At 40.6% G+C, this 17500-nt stretch overlaps 1 protein-coding gene and 1 long non-coding RNA gene across 5 annotated transcripts in view; one reads left to right on the forward strand and one right to left on the reverse strand.

The window, feature by feature from the left end:
* Positions 1-6994: 6994 nt before the first annotated feature.
* LOC311062066 lies at positions 6995-10666 on the forward strand. Of its 2 annotated transcripts, none has more exons than XR_014602455.1 (5): positions 6995-7328; positions 8467-8547; positions 8668-8784; positions 8903-9004; positions 9110-10666. It is a non-coding gene; the product is annotated as an uncharacterized lncRNA (long non-coding RNA). The 2 variants fall into 2 exon arrangements; XR_014602456.1 differs by having other exon boundaries at positions 9119-10666.
* Positions 10667-13593: 2927 nt separating this feature from the next.
* The window catches only part of LOC311061865 (uncharacterized protein), a 4320-nt gene continuing 413 nt past the window's right edge, over positions 13594-17500 (reverse strand). The window contains exons 2-8 of one of the 3 annotated variants that reach the window (XM_084080564.1): positions 16361-16441; positions 16124-16240; positions 15904-16005; positions 15688-15789; positions 15472-15573; positions 15256-15357; positions 13594-15141 (exon numbers count right to left, since the gene is read on the reverse strand). In XM_084080564.1, coding sequence (XP_083936690.1) covers positions 13960-15141; positions 15256-15357; positions 15472-15573; positions 15688-15789; positions 15904-16005; positions 16124-16240; positions 16361-16441 — 1788 coding nt within the window. In that variant the 3' untranslated portion in view covers positions 13594-13959. Of the gene's footprint in view, positions 15151-15255; positions 15358-15471; positions 15574-15687; positions 15790-15903; positions 16006-16123; positions 16241-16360; positions 16442-17500 lie in introns of all 3 variants that reach the window. The other 2 variants (XM_084080566.1, XM_084080565.1) reach the window with 2 other exon arrangements.

A 17500-nucleotide genomic window follows, 5' to 3' on the forward strand; every position in this document is an offset into this window, starting at 1 on the left:
AACCCAGCTCACATCAAAGCCGCCCCCAACCTTGCCCTGTTCAAAACCTCCCTCAAAACCCACCTCTTCAGACTCGCTTTCCCCACCTAATCCCCTCTTTCGCTTTTAATTTTGGTGTTTTTGTTTGCTTAGTTTTTAGCTTTTTAACTAGTTCTCTTAATAAGCTATTTTGCTCTGTTCTTGTAAAACTTTGAGTACAGAGAAAAGCGCTATATAAATTGTATGTATTATATTATTATTATTATTATTTACAATTTTGAGGTACTTTACTTGAACATTTCCATTTTCTTATACTGCCATACATACATCTCAGAGGCATTGTACTTTTTACTCCGCTACAATTATTTGAAAGCTTTAGACACTTTTAGATTGTTATTGCAAAGCCCTATTTTATACTCCGGCTATACGAAAAAAGACGACCTTGAAGCTTGGCTATTTTAAAAAACTATATTGACACATTTTCTTAGAATACAGTCTTTTTAGTATATTAATATTGTGGCATTGCTACTTCTACTAAAATAAATCTGAGTACTTCTTCCACCACTGTGTAATTCTGTTTAGACAGGTGGTGATGACATGTTTATTTCATAATCATCGTACATTCATCAGCTTAGGTGAAGAATGCATGTATGCAGTTAGGCCTGTAGCGTGTAGACATGCAGAAAGCCTTGTCATTACCTTAAAGTCCTCCTCAGGCAGGCCTGTTGTATACTTAAACTGCATGTTATGGAAGTGTGTGACAGATTTAATGCTTTTTGATGTGAATAACCACTTTCGATTGGTTGCACACGATAGAAGAGTGCTTCGCAACCTTTTTTTCTCCGTGGAGCCCACTCTCCTTACATCCGACAAAAGCATGGGACCCCCCACATGTGCGTTCACGCATGAACACACACATACATTCTGCTACTACGATGAATGTTGAAAATAGCTGATCAAGCTCACAACGCGTCGCATCACGGCGCGTTGTGAGCTTGTAGATCAGCTATTTCCGCTGTTTCTTTTTCTCAAAAAAAGGTGGGGAAACACTGCGATAGACGACCACAATCTGCTAAGACTGTGCAGACACAGACTATGACTATGGTCTAGACTCTACACATACAAACAATATTGTCATCAAAATGGGAAGAGGAATCGGTATGACTAGGAAGTGTTGTGCTTTCATCACTCCCTCCATAATTAAATCAGTTTCATTAATTCCCTCTCATCTAGAATACTAGTGCCCTGTAATCTGATCAGCTATACAAAATCTGATTTGAAAAAGTTACAGGTTGCTCAGAATAAAGCTGTTCGCCTGGCACTAGGCTGTTCGTACAGTACGCTAAGTATTAGCTATATACATGAACATCTGGTATGGCTAATGGTTGAACAGAAATTATCGGTGAGTCTTCGAATGCTACTGCGGAACATTATTAGCACCAACAAGCTTGGCTCACCACCAATTACATATGACTTCTGAACATCATGGTTACAACACTAGAGGACCAACTTCTGGTAACATAATAACAAGAACAGCACCAAGAACACATTCTTTCAAACTCACTGGTACAGTATAGGTCAATAATACTCTAGAATGCTCTGCCCAAAAACATCTTATCTACAATCCGTAACAAAATTACTAAAAAAAAATATATTTGAGATATTTTGCTATAGTAACTTGTCGAGTATGCAACTGTTTGTGTATTTGTTTTTGACTAGACTGTTGGATTTGATTTTATAATGTTAATGTGTCTTTTTGTATTTTTTTATATCTGTATTGTAATTGCTTTGTTCAGGACCCCAGGAAGACATAGGCTCATTCATGTGTCTCTAATGGGGATCCTTTAATAAACATAAACATAAACATAAATGTCTTGCATCTACAACTTTGTCATCAAGGGACAGAGAGTATTTTCTGCTGCCCCGGGCAAGGGGAAATTGCTTTTACAGTTTCACCCAGCTGATGGCTGCTCAGATGGTTGTAATGAGCGCACATGTAGGGAGGGAGGCTGTTAGGATCCAAATGAGACCCTTAAAGGTCTGTAACTGCGAGAGTGCACAAAAGAAGTTATGGGCGTCCGTGGCTCAATGCATTTATCAAACCGGGGGTCCTTGACATAAAAAAGTTTGAGAACCACTGAGTCATTCTGTAATAGGGGGAAGAAGAGAGTCGTGACTCATGCCCAGGGATACTTCGACACATACACAGTATACTGTGCGTACCGGAAGGTCGAACCAGTTACCTTCCCAGTTCCCATTCCCTGACGGCCTCTCTACCCCACTCAGCTAAGGCCACACAACGTTTCTGCAATTTCTTTGCATCCTCCGCGGCATCATGATCCTCTACGCCCTCGGGTTCAGCTCTCTCTGAATCACCCATCAAAATGTGGTGTCATTCAGAGTTCCCTGTGCAAGCTGAACCGCTTTAAGCTATTCCTTTATCCTCCTCCTGTCACATCAAAGCCTTGAATGTGAACCCCAGCCAGTGCCAATCCCTCATAACTCTGCTTGTATTTTAAAGGTATGATATTTTTTGGTGAAAAACAAAACGCTTTTTGTTAAAAGGTTAAAGCTCATTATTGTGATAGTAATAATTGCTGTAGAGTGTTTATTTAGTAACAGGGGTCCTCCAGTCTTTCCAGCACTTTAATAAACAGAAAATACATTTTCAGGTCGGGGAGAGAGTACCCACCCATTTATCAGCTTCAATGTTATCGTGTTCCAGTTCCAATTTGGTCTGCTCATTTCTTTTTGTCATCACTTCCATTTCACTTGTTTATCCTGTATCCTGCAGATACCAGATTGGATGAAATTGGTATCACGGCTCCTGTTACTGAACAAGCACTCTATAGCAATGATTACTATCAGAATATAGAGCTATATTAAACAAATAAAACTTTAAAATCACTGAACACGTAATCATTTTTTATGATGATTATAATGTTGATCTAATAGCACACTATTCTGTTGAAATGTTTTCCAGTCTGTGTTGTGCTGCATATTATCTGTACGTACAGGTATGTATGCACTACTGTATATTGTAATTGTAAAGCAGATACTGTATGTGTCCAACACATTTCCCGTCGGGGCAATAATGTTATACCCTATACTGCATTGGTTCTTAAAGTGGGGTCCAGGGACCCCCAGGTGTCCTTGGGGGGATTCCAGGACGTCCCCATGCAGCAAAGTATAGTTAACGTAGCATCACAATCATTTTAACCACTTTATCCATTTATATGTTGGCTATTCAAAAATAGCAGATGTACAAGCTCACAGCGTGGCATGAATCATTTTTTATTCGTTTTAAATAAATATTCTCTTCTAGGGGTCCCTGGCACAAAACCGCTTTAGATGGGGGTCTGCGGCCAAATATATATCAATTTGGGGGTCCTTGACACGAAAACGTTTGAGAACCACTGCTATACTGTATGTCTATCCTATCCTATGTCTATGTCTGTTTTAATCATTGCCTTATGGTGGCACATTTATGTACACATCTACATGATACCATTGTTCTAAACATCATGAACATGTACCTGCTACTATGCTATCTGTATATATCTTTCTATTTCTATCCTGTGTTTTTCTTATCTCTCCTGCTCTTTCTCTCTCTCTCTCTAATATCCTCTGCCTTCTCATGGAAAAACTACAAAATGGAGAGCGCTCTAACCCTTTCCACCTGTAAACCTGTGATGTGACAATACAGTTGTTTCTGAATACTGATGTCTGTCACCTGTTGCGGGGCAACAGAATGGAGGTCTGCCATCCTTGTCACAGCTTTAAAGAAAAAGCCATTTTGATCCAAAAAAAATGAAAAAAAGATAATAATGGTGGTGGTGGTTACGCTTTGACATGTTTTTATGAGCGTGCATACCGCAAGAGTTTTAATTCATTTCCACTGTCCGCTCATACAGTAGTATTGTATTCCAGTGTGTGGCTGGTGTGTCATCGATCCCGGGCAGGTGCTGAAAAGTCTTGGTCCTCCACACTATAGAATATCAAATAAAAGACGATCATGTGCCATCAGGGATCATTAACCCCCCCCGCCACCTGATACTCCACAATTTACTACAGCCAATAATAAAAAGGTCAAGCATAACCTATTTACGTGTATCGCGTTACCTGGATCAATAATGCGCTTGTTGCTATACACCACAACGGCCAATCTGAAATGAGCTCCCGTGCTGTGGAAAGGGAACATAATACACTGACTGGGGTCCCGCTCCGAGTTTGGTGACAGAGATCATGTGTCCGGTGGAGATAATTGCGAGCTCGTGCTTTCAATGGGACCATGGGGCATGGGGCAGGGACTCTGGAGACAGAGGAAAACAAGTCAGTCACTGCACACAGAAGGTCCCATGACCAGAACACTTATGATCTACAGTCACACACAGTAACATTCTCAGGGTTAATTCAACTCTGGTGAGTGTACACATTGGGTCCCATTTGTAGAGAGTACAGAGTTGAATTGACACAGAGAGGATGGTCCAAAATAGATTATTCAAAGATTGTATGTGTCACATACTCATCATACGTGTATGTGCAGTCAAATGTTGGTTGGTGTGGCAGACTACACGAGGCTGTGCTAATGTCAATCATATAAATGATGATTCAAATTATAATACAGCCTATAAGTAAGGTAGTACTGTACATTACGTCGCGATGCAAGTACTTCAGGGCTATTCTCTGAGGTTTTCACTTAGAAACACTATGCTCTTATATACATTAAAACAAGAGTTTTCTTTGTGATACCTATGCATAGGAACGTAAGTAGGTTATACTGTTTATTCCATTGATCCAAGCCAGTAAAATAAACATGCTCTGAAAATGCACACAGTCCACCTATCTGACCACTTAATGGTCAGATGGGTGGGCCGCGAACGACTTCCAGATTTTCAAGTGAGCTGGTGCTTAACATGTTTACTGTGCAAACCGTCTCTTAAAGCCTCTGGACGAAGGAAAAAACAAACAAAAAAACAATCAATAGTGTTCCTCTCTTAATCAAGGGCACTCTGGGTTGATGGCAGAGTGCCAGCACCAGAAAGGCAGCGATTGACTTGATTTTCAGAGGAAAGTGAAACAGGGATCAGAGAGTGCAAACCTTTTACTCGGCCTGCATGTGAATAGAATAAAATATATACAGTGATACACACTGAATAGAAATGGTGGGCTAAGGTCAATACATTCATAACATCCATCTCACAGGGCAGTACAGTGTACATATTATATTCATAATGCCCCCTTATTTCACCACTTGAACCCTATACTTAGTTGACCCCAGGTTTGAAAACGGCTCACTCCTTTGCTATGTCCCTCTATAGTGGCATCCTCCATGTGTCATATCCATGGCCCCCTTCCTCCTTTCTATTTTATGTTGTATCATGAATAGGCTTTATGTCCATGCACACCAGCCATATTGGAAAGAAATAGACCATATTCACACGGCGGCCATGTTGGCATTTTGCATTGAAAAAAACGGGGTGGCATTTCATTAACTTAATAGCAAAATGGACGCCGTGTGAATATGGTCTATTGGGCCTCTTCCTCATACTTACTTCACATCACAGGTGTTACCAACAATTCTAATGAAGGCTCCGTTCCATTTAGTGTAGCACAGTGGTTCTCAAACCCTTTAATTTCAAGGACCCCCATAACTACGAGAGCGTACAAATGGAACCAAATGGACCCTCCATTTGTACACTCTCAGAGTTCCACACCCATAAGGGGACATTTGGAACCCCCTCAAGGAACCATGAGGGGGTACCTGGAGACCCACTGGCAGTGTTTCCAGTGAGCCAACATGCACAATATCAGCACCCTGACTCTGTTTGACCAGAATGGAACAGAGCCTTCATTAGTACGATTGGTAAGACCTGTGAAGGAAGTAAGGAAGAGGCCCAATTTATTTCCAATATGGCTGCTGTGCATAGAGCCTATTACTTAAACTGTATATTTTGACTTTCTTATGTTTATTTTGTAGTGTCTTTTGCACTGTGGTTTTTGTCCTGTTGTTTGAGTGTTGAATGTTTAATGGACAACAGTGGAAACAAGCCTCTGGCTTCTTTGTGTCACATCCATTTGCCATCTTTTAAAAAAAAAACTCATTGTACTGCTGTACTTTTACAAATGTGTCAATACAATATTAAATCAAAACAATGACAGGTTTCCTCTAGGGCTCTATTTTCCAGTGTTCCATGACACCTTGGGTGAATTGTGGGCATCATTTCCTATTGTCAGTCATTCAATTCCTCTGAGTGATCCGTATCAGTCAATAATAATGTGGGAATGCAACCTGACAGAAAGAAGGGTCATATTAGCCTGCCTACTTAAAGATCTCCCTCCACACAGCTGATTAAAGTTAATGATTGTCAGATAGTTCTGACACTTGCTCTTAGCAGTAGTCTCCTATCCTAAGTTTCATTATTTTACTGTCTGGGAGTGGCTGCTTTGACACCAGAAATTCCTGAATCTCAGTGCTTGATAATAAGAATTTTTGATCAGTAATTTGATTCAGCTGTGTGGAGGGAGATCTTGTAGAGTAAGTAAGCAGACTAATATGACCCTTTTTTTCATTTCTGTCAGGTTGTGTTCCCACATTATTGTTGACTGATTTGATCCCTCAAATGAACTGAATGATTCACACACACCCCTTTTCCCCAGTAAGCTCCCTGGAGAAGTTGTGGATACTACACTATCTACAGCATCTTTGCTGAAAATAGGTCTACAAGCTCACAATGCGTTGCCTTGTTGCATTGTGAGCTCGTAGACCTGCTATTTATAGTAAATGTTCTCCCCAGAATAGGGACACAGGGGTTCAAGGTTTATTTATAGCCTAGCCTACTCCATCACATAAAGCCTCGGTACTAGCCTATAAGGTTGGTGCTTGCCGAAATTTCAACAAGCAACACCATCATACAGAGTAGCCTATACACGAATCCACAGAGCGCTTCCCTGTAGGTGTAGCTCCGCCCCCTTTAGGTTCCACCGCCATGCTGCGGTGTCAATAACAGTCAGCTGTACTGGGGCGAGTGCGGTGTTAGTGAAGTGCAGTCACTGACTGCTCAAGTTATGGTTTTTACCTGCATTTACTAAACTAACTAAAGATGTACAGAAAGTCGGGACGAACTTGCGTTGTTTATGGCTGCTCCAACAGCAGTGGACAAATTCAACTTTGGAGAGAAAGGGAATGTGAAACACACAAGCCTCTAGTTCATAACAAGTGTCGGTGCCCCAGGCCATATGGCTTACACAGATTCCCTGGGCGTGAGACTGGAGAGGACCAAGATGTTCGCCGAAAGTGGGTAAAAAATGTGAACTTAAAGGACTTTGTTCCCACGAAGAACAGCGTGGTAAGTTTGGGAAACTTTTGGTTAGTTCGCTCTTAATGTTAGCATGCAGCAGCTGCTACTGTATGTAGGCCTAGCTCTGGCCCACAGCGTCAGAAGGAGTTCTCCTTAACGCTATGGAACCTTCATCTAGCCTTTGCCCGAACACCCGCGGTAGCACAAACCTGTTTTCAACATCTTAAAACCGTCTTTGTTTTGGTGAGTAGACAAAGTGCATTTTTGTATTACTCGAGACGAGAGGCTGAGCAGCCTGTGCGTTAAGGAGAACTCCTAACGCTATGGACCAGAGCTACATGGGTGAAACATGTTATCTTATCTAAGTTCAGCTAACGTTAATAACATCATTGTTAGTAGTATGCTAAGCTGCTGCTCTTGTGTGTGCAAAAATGAACCACCTGGGGCGTTATTGTGATAAAATAGTACTTTATTTGGTAAACCTATGGCAGTCTAATGAACACAAATACTACTGTTTTTATGTTGTATTCAGCCACTTATGTAACACAACTCTGTCAGGGTGTAAATGGAACCAAATAAACAGAGTGACTGTTGACTCAGTCACAACAGTGGCTGAATGTTGATGAGCTTCCTATGAAAGCAATGTCTATGACATTGGTTCTCAAAGTGGGGTCCGGGGACCCCCAGGGTCCTTGAGGGAGTTCCAGGGGGTCCCCAGCTAAATGATTGATTAGGCACCTAATGGTTCCTTATGGGGTGTAACTCTGAGAGTGTTCAAATGGAACCAAATGAACCCTAACCTAACGTGTCCATTTGCTTCCATTTGTACACTCTCTGAGTTAAATTGACATAGATTTTACAATATAAATTGCGGTCCAAGTGATAGAAATGCCATTAAATGGGGGTCTGTAGCCCTAATGCATGTCAAACTGGGGGTCCTTGAAATTAAAATGGTTGAGAAGCACTGCTAGAGACGTAAAAAATCTTCTCTTATGGGGGTCCCTGGCATATCTTTTGAAATGGGGGTCCGCGGGCTAATAAGTGTCAATTTGGGGGTCCTTGACATGAAAAGGTTTGAGAACCACTGGTCTATGACATGAAACCATTTAGTGGACAATAGTTTATGTATTGTTGAGTTATATGTGGTACCAGTATTTACTATTAATCTTCTTTATTCCATCTTAAGGTGTGTGGAGTACACTTCCCTGATGGTAGGCCAACAAAAGAACACCCATATCCAGTTTTGCAACTAGGATATAAATATCACGTACGTGAGATCCTTTTTCCCTTCAAATTGATTGTTTTTGGTTCAACATGTTGTTTAATTTATTTTGAAAGAAAAAAAAATGTAGCACTGTTTTTCACTCTTTTTCTTTTGTTTTCATAGGGGAGAATGCAGTCTGGTAGAGCCCCCCCTAAGAGAAGATGCCTTCAGCCATTAAGCAGCAACACATTAAGTGCAGCACCTGAAGACACCACATCGAATGTGGAAAATGTCGATCAAGTACGCTAGATCTTTTTCCCCTTCAATGTGATTGTTTTTGGTTAAATGTATTGTTCAATTTATTTTGAAAGTAAATAAAAAGATGTAAGCACTGTTTCTTTTGTTTTTGTTTTCATAGGGGAGAATGCAGTCTGGTACAGCGCCCCCTAAGATTCGGTGCCCTCAGCCATTAATAGCAGCGCCTGAAGCCACCACAGCCAATGTGGAAAATGCCTATCACGTACGTTAGATCTTTTTCCCCTTCAAAATGATTGTTTTTGGTTCAACATGTTGTTTAATTTATTTTCAAAATGAAGTTTAACAAATGTAAGCACTGTTTCTTTAGTTTTCATAGGGGAGAATGCAGTCTGGTACAGCGCCCCCTAAGAGAAGATGCCCTCAGCCATTAAGCAGCAACACTTTAAGAGCATCACCCGATGACACAACATCAGCACCCGAAGACGCCACATCCAATGTGGAAAATGTCATGCCTCTGCCTGTGAAGCGTGACATCGGCATCCAGTGGCCCGATAGGCCTACTGAGCACAACTACTCAACTACCAAGACACGGCGCAACAGGGCAACACAAACTGATCCTACACCATCATTGTCAGTCTATGACCTGGATGACAAAGATTCAAAATTTTACACAGGCATAGGGATTGAAAGTTTTTGGCAGCTTTTGCATGCCCTCGTAGATTTTCTCCCACCTCCAAAGATTACCTATTTAGCAGTCCACGACCAGCTCTTACTTGTTGTAATGAGGCTACGTCTTTGTTTGATGTTCACAGACTTGGGTAAACGATTTGGAGTAAGCAGGAGCTCAGCATGTAATATCTTTTCACTTTGGAGACCAACACTTGCTAGGTTTATGAGGGAAAAGGTGATTGCGTGGTTGCCCAGAGATACTCTCAAAAGAATAATGCCTTCCTGTTTCAGTGTAAATTATCCCAAAGCAACATGCATAATAGACTGTACTGAAATATTTGTACAAAGGCCAAAACACTTCAGGAAAAGATCACAAACATACAGCAACTACAAACATCATAACACTTACAAAGTCTTATATTGCATTGCCCCGAATGGTTATGTTATGTTCACATCAAAACTGTTTGGTGGAAGGGCCAGTGACACTTTTATCACAAAGAACAGTGGGCTTCTGGAACTCCTGATTCCTGGTGATCAAATTTTAGCAGACCGTGGGTTCAACATCTCTGATGTATTGCCCCCAGGGGTGACTCTGGCTCTTCCAGCCTTTACTCGCGGCCTCAAAGAACTTCCTGAGCATGAAGTTGTGGCAACGCGACGCTTAGCAAATGTCAGAATCCATGTCGAGCGTGCAATTAGAAGGTTCAAATGTTTTAAAATGGTCTGTTATGTGATTCCTGGGAGGGTAAAACATGTTGATGACATTGTAAGTATTTGTGCTGGGCTTTGTAATTTGCAACCCAAGTTAATTCAGACTGGGGAAACATCTGACATTGAGGAAGAAGAGGAATGTCATTTGGATGAAGCTGATGGAGAAAATATGTGCTGATTACTCCAAAAACAGTCGTATTAATTAAGACTTCATTCTCCATTGTAGCTTTAATATTCAAAAAGCAAATTGAAGCACTAACACATCTTTGTCACAGCGTTGCGTTAAATGTACTATTTGTTTCTGAAAAGGAGGGAGATGTTTGTATGAAATGCATCATCTGTGTATTGTAAGACAATATTGTACTTTGTTATATCACAAACTTTGTCAACTGACCATTTGACTTTGATGAAGTGCATTTACTCATGAATGAAATCATTTGACCCTCATTACATTCAAAAGAGGACTACTTTAGCCCATGTACTTTCATGACTCCATGTGCTATTCTAGTAGCTATTGCTGGTAATAAATACTCAAAGTACACAACCTTCAGGTGGCCGATTCTCTCTGTTATCCACTCTTGGTTGTATGGGACATCTGTGATAACCTTTTCATTTTGGGTCCATACAAGGAACTTGCAATTTGTTTTGCTAGCACAATGCATTGCTAGCTGTACCTGGTAATAGAACCCTAATCCCGATGCTGTTTCCCTCAGAATGTATTGTCCATTAATATGCCTTACATCATATTTGTTTGACTCAATCATTTTTAGCAGACTGCCATTGTGTGCCTCAAGTTTTTTCTCTGTAGGACATTTAATCTCAAGGATGGTATCTGCATGTTTCATGTTCAATTTTTTTTGCTGTTTCTGTCCTGAAATAGTCAAAATGTCCTTGAACCTTAATATTAACCACTTCAATGAATTCCTTGGGTCCAAATGATATAGAAAATGTATTAATTTGTCTCTGTAGGTTGTTTCCTTCAAGAGTTATGGTATTTTCTGTTATCTCCATTTTATGGTTTGATTGGGAAGGGTTAAAATAAACCCCATGGGACATTATTTGACCTGGGCAACAAGAATGAATCTTAACTAGACACCATAAAGGTCCTAAACAACATATGGTAAAAAAGAATACACTGTAAACGTTTAGTACATTAATTTAGTTTAGTGCCATTGTGTGCCTCAATTTATCGGCGCCCCCTGCCCTTTAGGGGGCGCTGTCAAACTCAGTCAGCTGCTGATCCGTGTCAGTCCGTCTGTTGACGTTACTGTTTACCTGCTTGGTTTATTAGTAACTTTTACTAACTAACACTAACTTGGTTGTGAAAAACAAAGTAACCAAACTGACAGCCAGTGACTAACAGCATGAGTACCTGGATTGACGACGTTAGACAGTGGCCCAGAGTTACTGATAAAGGTATTTCATTGATGACAATCATGAGGTTAACCACTTAAAATTCTTAGTAGACAAAACTGACCTCGGTTACAACAGTAGGTCCTAGGCTAGTTTTCCTACACCACATGTCTTTTCCCAAAAAATATAAATAAAATAAAAATGTGAGCTTAGGTCTGCGAGTGTTTAATTTCTGTTTGTTTATAAGATTATGAAATGCAACTTCTTAAGCAGTGGTGGGAAAAGTACTCACATTTTATACTTAAGTAAAAGTATCAATACTGCAATGTAGAAATACTCTGTTACAAGTACAAGTCCGGAATTGTAAATCTACTTGAGTAAATGTACAAAAGTATTGGTATCAAAATGTACTTAAAGTACCGATAGTAGAAAGTAGTCATTATGCAGAAGTATTTGCATAACTATTTCACAAAGGTATGAAAAATCTTTTGAAAATAGATCTACAAGCTCACAATGCATGGCATTGTTTGCTTGTAGATCGGCTATTTAACCGAAGTTTAAATAGGGTTAATGTATGTTTTGTAATAATAATCCCAATCTACTAAGCAACTAAAGTTTTCAAATACGTGTAGTGGAGTAAAAGTATAATATTTGCCTCTGGGATAGAGTGGAAGTAAAGTAAAAAATCCCGTTAATTGTACTTAAGTACAGTACTTGAGAGTAAATGTACTTAATTACTTTCCACCACTGCTCTTAAGGACTGTACCGTCTAGTCTTGTTAATAATTGCATTTCATAACATTACAGATCAGTGGTATTAACCCTATTCAAATTTTGATAGGTATTCAAGAATATTTCATTCATCACCTGGCATGTGATGAGCAACAAAATGCCAACTACAGGTCCCTGATAGAGGGTCAAAATTACCTGAGCTCCGGATGGGTTGGCCAGATACTCCACATTCTACCAGATGATGAGCACATCATTCTGAAAGGACCTGTGCGTTACTCACAGGACATAAAACATTATCATCATGTTGAAGTAACTCTGCAGAGGAGGGATGGCACAGTTGTAGATGTGAGCTGTGACTGCATGGCCAACCAAGGGAGGAGCTGCAGTCATTCAGCAGGGATACTGTACAAAGTGAAAGATGCTGCCAGTCAGGAATTCACAGGCACAGCATGCACTGATGAGGCTTGTGCCTGGAATAAATCCACCTGTGAAAATGTGTTGCCTGACACAGTGGAGAACATACGAGGGCCAGACCAGGGACCTCGAAAAAATATGAAAGTCACAGCTACGGCATTTCAGACAGATGCAGACGTCATTCAGCACTTTTCATCCCCTGAGATGGCTGGCCTAGCAAATATACCGGGTACCATTTTGCATAATGTGTTGACTGCACAGCCACAAAAGAAAGCAACTGTTAATGAACTGCCTACATTTCATAAACAATGTGCTGAACACATATGTACACTCTGTAACTCTGTTTTTGAAAGATATGTGGTATGTGGGAAAGATGAGAGGGAGAGAATAGCCACAGAAACAAAGGGCCAGAATAGTACATTTTGGCTTGATCAAAGGAAAATTAGAATTACCAGTAGTGAGGCATCTGAAGTGCCCAAAAAGGTAAACCCACAAAACTGGGTGGAACGGAAAGTGAATGGCACCTTTGCTGGTAATGCAGCCACAAGACATGGTCAGACATCTGAGCCTTTGGCTAGAAAATGGTTTGAGGAGACCACAGGACTGACGGTGGAGACTACAGGTCTTATTGTGCACGAAGAAGAAAATTGGCTTGGTGCCAGCCTCGATGGTATCATAGATGCAGATACCATCCTTGAGATTAAATGTCCTACAGAGAAAAAACTTGAGGCACACAATGGCAGTCTGCTAAAAATGATTGAGTCAAACAAATATGATGTAAGGCATATTAATGGACAATACATTCTGAGGGAAACAGCATCGGGATTAGGGTTCTATTACCAGGTACAGCTAGCAATGCATTGTGCTAGCAAAACAAATTGCAAGTTCCTTGTATGGACCCAAAATGAAAAGGTTATCACAGATGTCCCATACAACCAAGAGTGGATAACAGAGAGAATCGGCCACCTGAAGGTTGTGTACTTTGAGTATTTATTACCAGCAATAGCTACTAGAATAGCACATGGAGTCATGAAAGTACATGGGCTAAAGTAGTCCTCTTTTGAATGTAATGAGGGTCAAATGATTTCATTCATGAGTAAATGCACTTCATCAAAGTCAAATGGTCAGTTGACAAAGTTTGTGATATAACAAAGTACAATATTGTCTTACAATACACAGATGATGCATTTCATACAAACATCTCCCTCCTTTTCAGAAACAAATAGTACATTTAACGCAACGCTGTGACAAAGATGTGTTAGTGCTTCAATTTGCTTTTTGAATATTAAAGCTACAATGGAGAATGAAGTCTTAATTAATACGACTGTTTTTGGAGTAATCAGCACATATTTTCTCCATCAGCTTCATCCAAATGACATTCCTCTTCTTCCTCAATGTCAGATGTTTCCCCAGTCTGAATTAACTTGGGTTGCAAATTACAAAGCCCAGCACAAATACTTACAATGTCATCAACATGTTTTACCCTCCCAGGAATCACATAACAGACCATTTTAAAACATTTGAACCTTCTAATTGCACGCTCGACATGGATTCTGACATTTGCTAAGCGTCGCGTTGCCACAACTTCATGCTCAGGAAGTTCTTTGAGGCCGCGAGTAAAGGCTGGAAGAGCCAGAGTCACCCCTGGGGGCAATACATCAGAGATGTTGAACCCACGGTCTGCTAAAATTTGATCACCAGGAATCAGGAGTTCCAGAAGCCCACTGTTCTTTGTGATAAAAGTGTCACTGGCCCTTCCACCAAACAGTTTTGATGTGAACATAACATAACCATTCGGGGCAATGCAATATAAGACTTTGTAAGTGTTATGATGTTTGTAGTTGCTGTATGTTTGTGATCTTTTCCTGAAGTGTTTTGGCCTTTGTACAAATATTTCAGTACAGTCTATTATGCATGTTGCTTTGGGATAATTTACACTGAAACAGGAAGGCATTATTCTTTTGAGAGTATCTCTGGGCAACCACGCAATCACCTTTTCCCTCATAAACCTAGCAAGTGTTGGTCTCCAAAGTGAAAAGATATTACATGCTGAGCTCCTGCTTACTCCAAATCGTTTACCCAAGTCTGTGAACATCAAACAAAGACGTAGCCTCATTACAACAAGTAAGAGCTGGTCGTGGACTGCTAAATAGGTAATCTTTGGAGGTGGGAGAAAATCTACGAGGGCATGCAAAAGCTGCCAAAAACTTTCAATCCCTATGCCTGTGTAAAATTTTGAATCTTTGTCATCCAGGTCATAGACTGACAATGATGGTGTAGGATCAGTTTGTGTTGCCCTGTTGCGCCGTGTCTTGGTAGTTGAGTAGTTGTGCTCAGTAGGCCTATCGGGCCACTGGATGCCGATGTCACGCTTCACAGGCAGAGGCATGACATTTTCCACATTGGATGTGGCGTCTTCGGGTGCTGATGTTGTGTCATCGGGTGATGCTCTTAAAGTGTTGCTGCTTAATGGCTGAGGGCATCTTCTCTTAGGGGGCGCTGTACCAGACTGCATTCTCCCCTATGAAAACTAAAGAAACAGTGCTTACATTTGTTAAACTTCATTTTGAAAATAAATTAAACAACATGTTGAACCAAAAACAATCATTTTGAAGGGGAAAAAGATCTAACGTACGTGATAGGCATTTTCCACATTGGCTGTGGTGGCTTCAGGCGCTGCTATTAATGGCTGAGGGCACCGAATCTTAGGGGGCGCTGTACCAGACTGCATTCTCCCCTATGAAAACAAAAGAAACAGTGCTTACATTTGTTAAACTTCATTTTGAAAATAAATTAAACAACATGTTGAACCAAAAACAATCATTTTGAAGGGGAAAAAGATCTAACGTACGTGATAGGCATTTTCCACATTGGCTGTGGTGGCTTCAGGCGCTGCTATTAATGGCTGAGGGCACCGAATCTTAGGGGGCGCTGTACCAGACTGCATTCTCCCCTATGAAAACAAAATAAACAGTGCTTACATTTGTTAAACTTCATTTTGAAAATAAATTAAACAACATGTTGAACCAAAAACAATCATTTTGAAGGGGAAAAAGATCTAACGTACGTGATAGGCATTTTCCACATTGGATGTGGTGGCTTCAGGCGCTGCTATTAATGGCTGAGGGCACCGAATCTTAGGGGGCGCTGTACCAGACTGCATTCTCCCCTATGAAAACAAAAGAAACAGTGCTTACATTTGTTAAAATTCATTTTGAAAATAAATTAAACAACATGTTGAACCAAAAACAATCATTTTGAAGGGGAAAAAGATCCAACGTACGTGATAGGCATTTTCCACATTGGATGTGGTGGCTTCAGGCGCTGCTATTAATGGCTGAGGGCACCGAATCTTAGGGGGCGCTGTACCAGACTGCATTCTCCCCTATGAAAACAAAAACAAAAGAAACAGTGCTTACATCTTTTTATTTACTTTCAAAATAAATTGAACAATACATTTAACCAAAAACAATCACATTGAAGGGGAAAAAGATCTAGCGTACTTGATCGACATTTTCCACATTCGATGTGGTGTCTTCAGGTGCTGCACTTAATGTGTTGCTGCTTAATGGCTGAAGGCATCTTCTCTTAGGGGGGGCTCTACCAGACTGCATTCTCCCCTATGAAAACAAAAGAAAAAGAGTGAAAAACAGTGCTACATTTTTTTTTCTTTCAAAATAAATTAAACAACATGTTGAACCAAAAACAATCAATTTGAAGGGAAAAAGGATCTCACGTACGTGATATTTATATCCTAGTTGCAAAACTGGATATGGGTGTTCTTTTGTTGGCCTACCATCAGGGAAGTGTACTCCACACACCTTAAGATGGAATAAAGAAGATTAATAGTAAATACTGGTACCACATATAACTCAACAATACATAAACTATTGTCCACTAAATGGTTTCATGTCATAGACCAGTGGTTCTCAAACCTTTTCATGTCAAGGACCCCCAAATTGACACTTATTAGCCCGCGGACCCCCATTTCAAAAGATATGCCAGGGACCCCCATAAGAGAAGATTTTTTACGTCTCTAGCAGTGCTTCTCAACCATTTTAATTTCAAGGACCCCCAGTTTGACATGCATTAGGGCTACAGACCCCCATTTAATGGCATTTCTATCACTTGGACCGCAATTTATATTGTAAAATCTATGTCAATTTAACTCAGAGAGTGTACAAATGGAAGCAAATGGACACGTTAGGTTAGGGTTCATTTGGTTCCATTTGAACACTCTCAGAGTTACACCCCATAAGGAACCATTAGGTGCCTAATCAATCATTTAGCTGGGGACCCCCTGGAACTCCCTCAAGGACCCTGGGGGTCCCCGGACCCCACTTTGAGAACCAATGTCATAGACATTGCTTTCATAGGAAGCTCATCAACATTCAGCCACTGTTGTGACTGAGTCAACAGTCACTCTGTTTATTTGGTTCCATTTACACCCTGACAGAGTTGTGTTACATAAGTGGCTGAATACAACATAAAAACAGTAGTATTTGTGTTCATTAGACTGCCATAGGTTTACCAAATAAAGTACTATTTTATCACAATAACGCCCCAGGTGGTTCATTTTTGCACACACAAGAGCAGCAGCTTAGCATACTACTAACAATGATGTTATTAACGTTAGCTGAACTTAGATAAGATAACATGTTTCACCCATGTAGCTCTGGTCCATAGCGTTAGGAGTTCTCCTTAACGCACAGGCTGCTCAGCCTCTCGTCTCGAGTAATACAAAAATGCACTTTGTCTACTCACCAAAACAAAGACGGTTTTAAGATGTTGAAAACAGGTTTGTGCTACCGCGGGTGTTCGGGCAAAGGCTAGATGAAGGTTCCATAGCGTTAAGGAGAACTCCTTCTGACGCTGTGGGC

Source organism: Gymnoscopelus microlampas (genome assembly GCF_963454915.1).
Source record: "Gymnoscopelus microlampas genome assembly, chromosome: 15".
In the NCBI taxonomy this organism is placed as follows: Eukaryota; Metazoa; Chordata; class Actinopteri; order Myctophiformes; family Myctophidae; genus Gymnoscopelus; species Gymnoscopelus microlampas.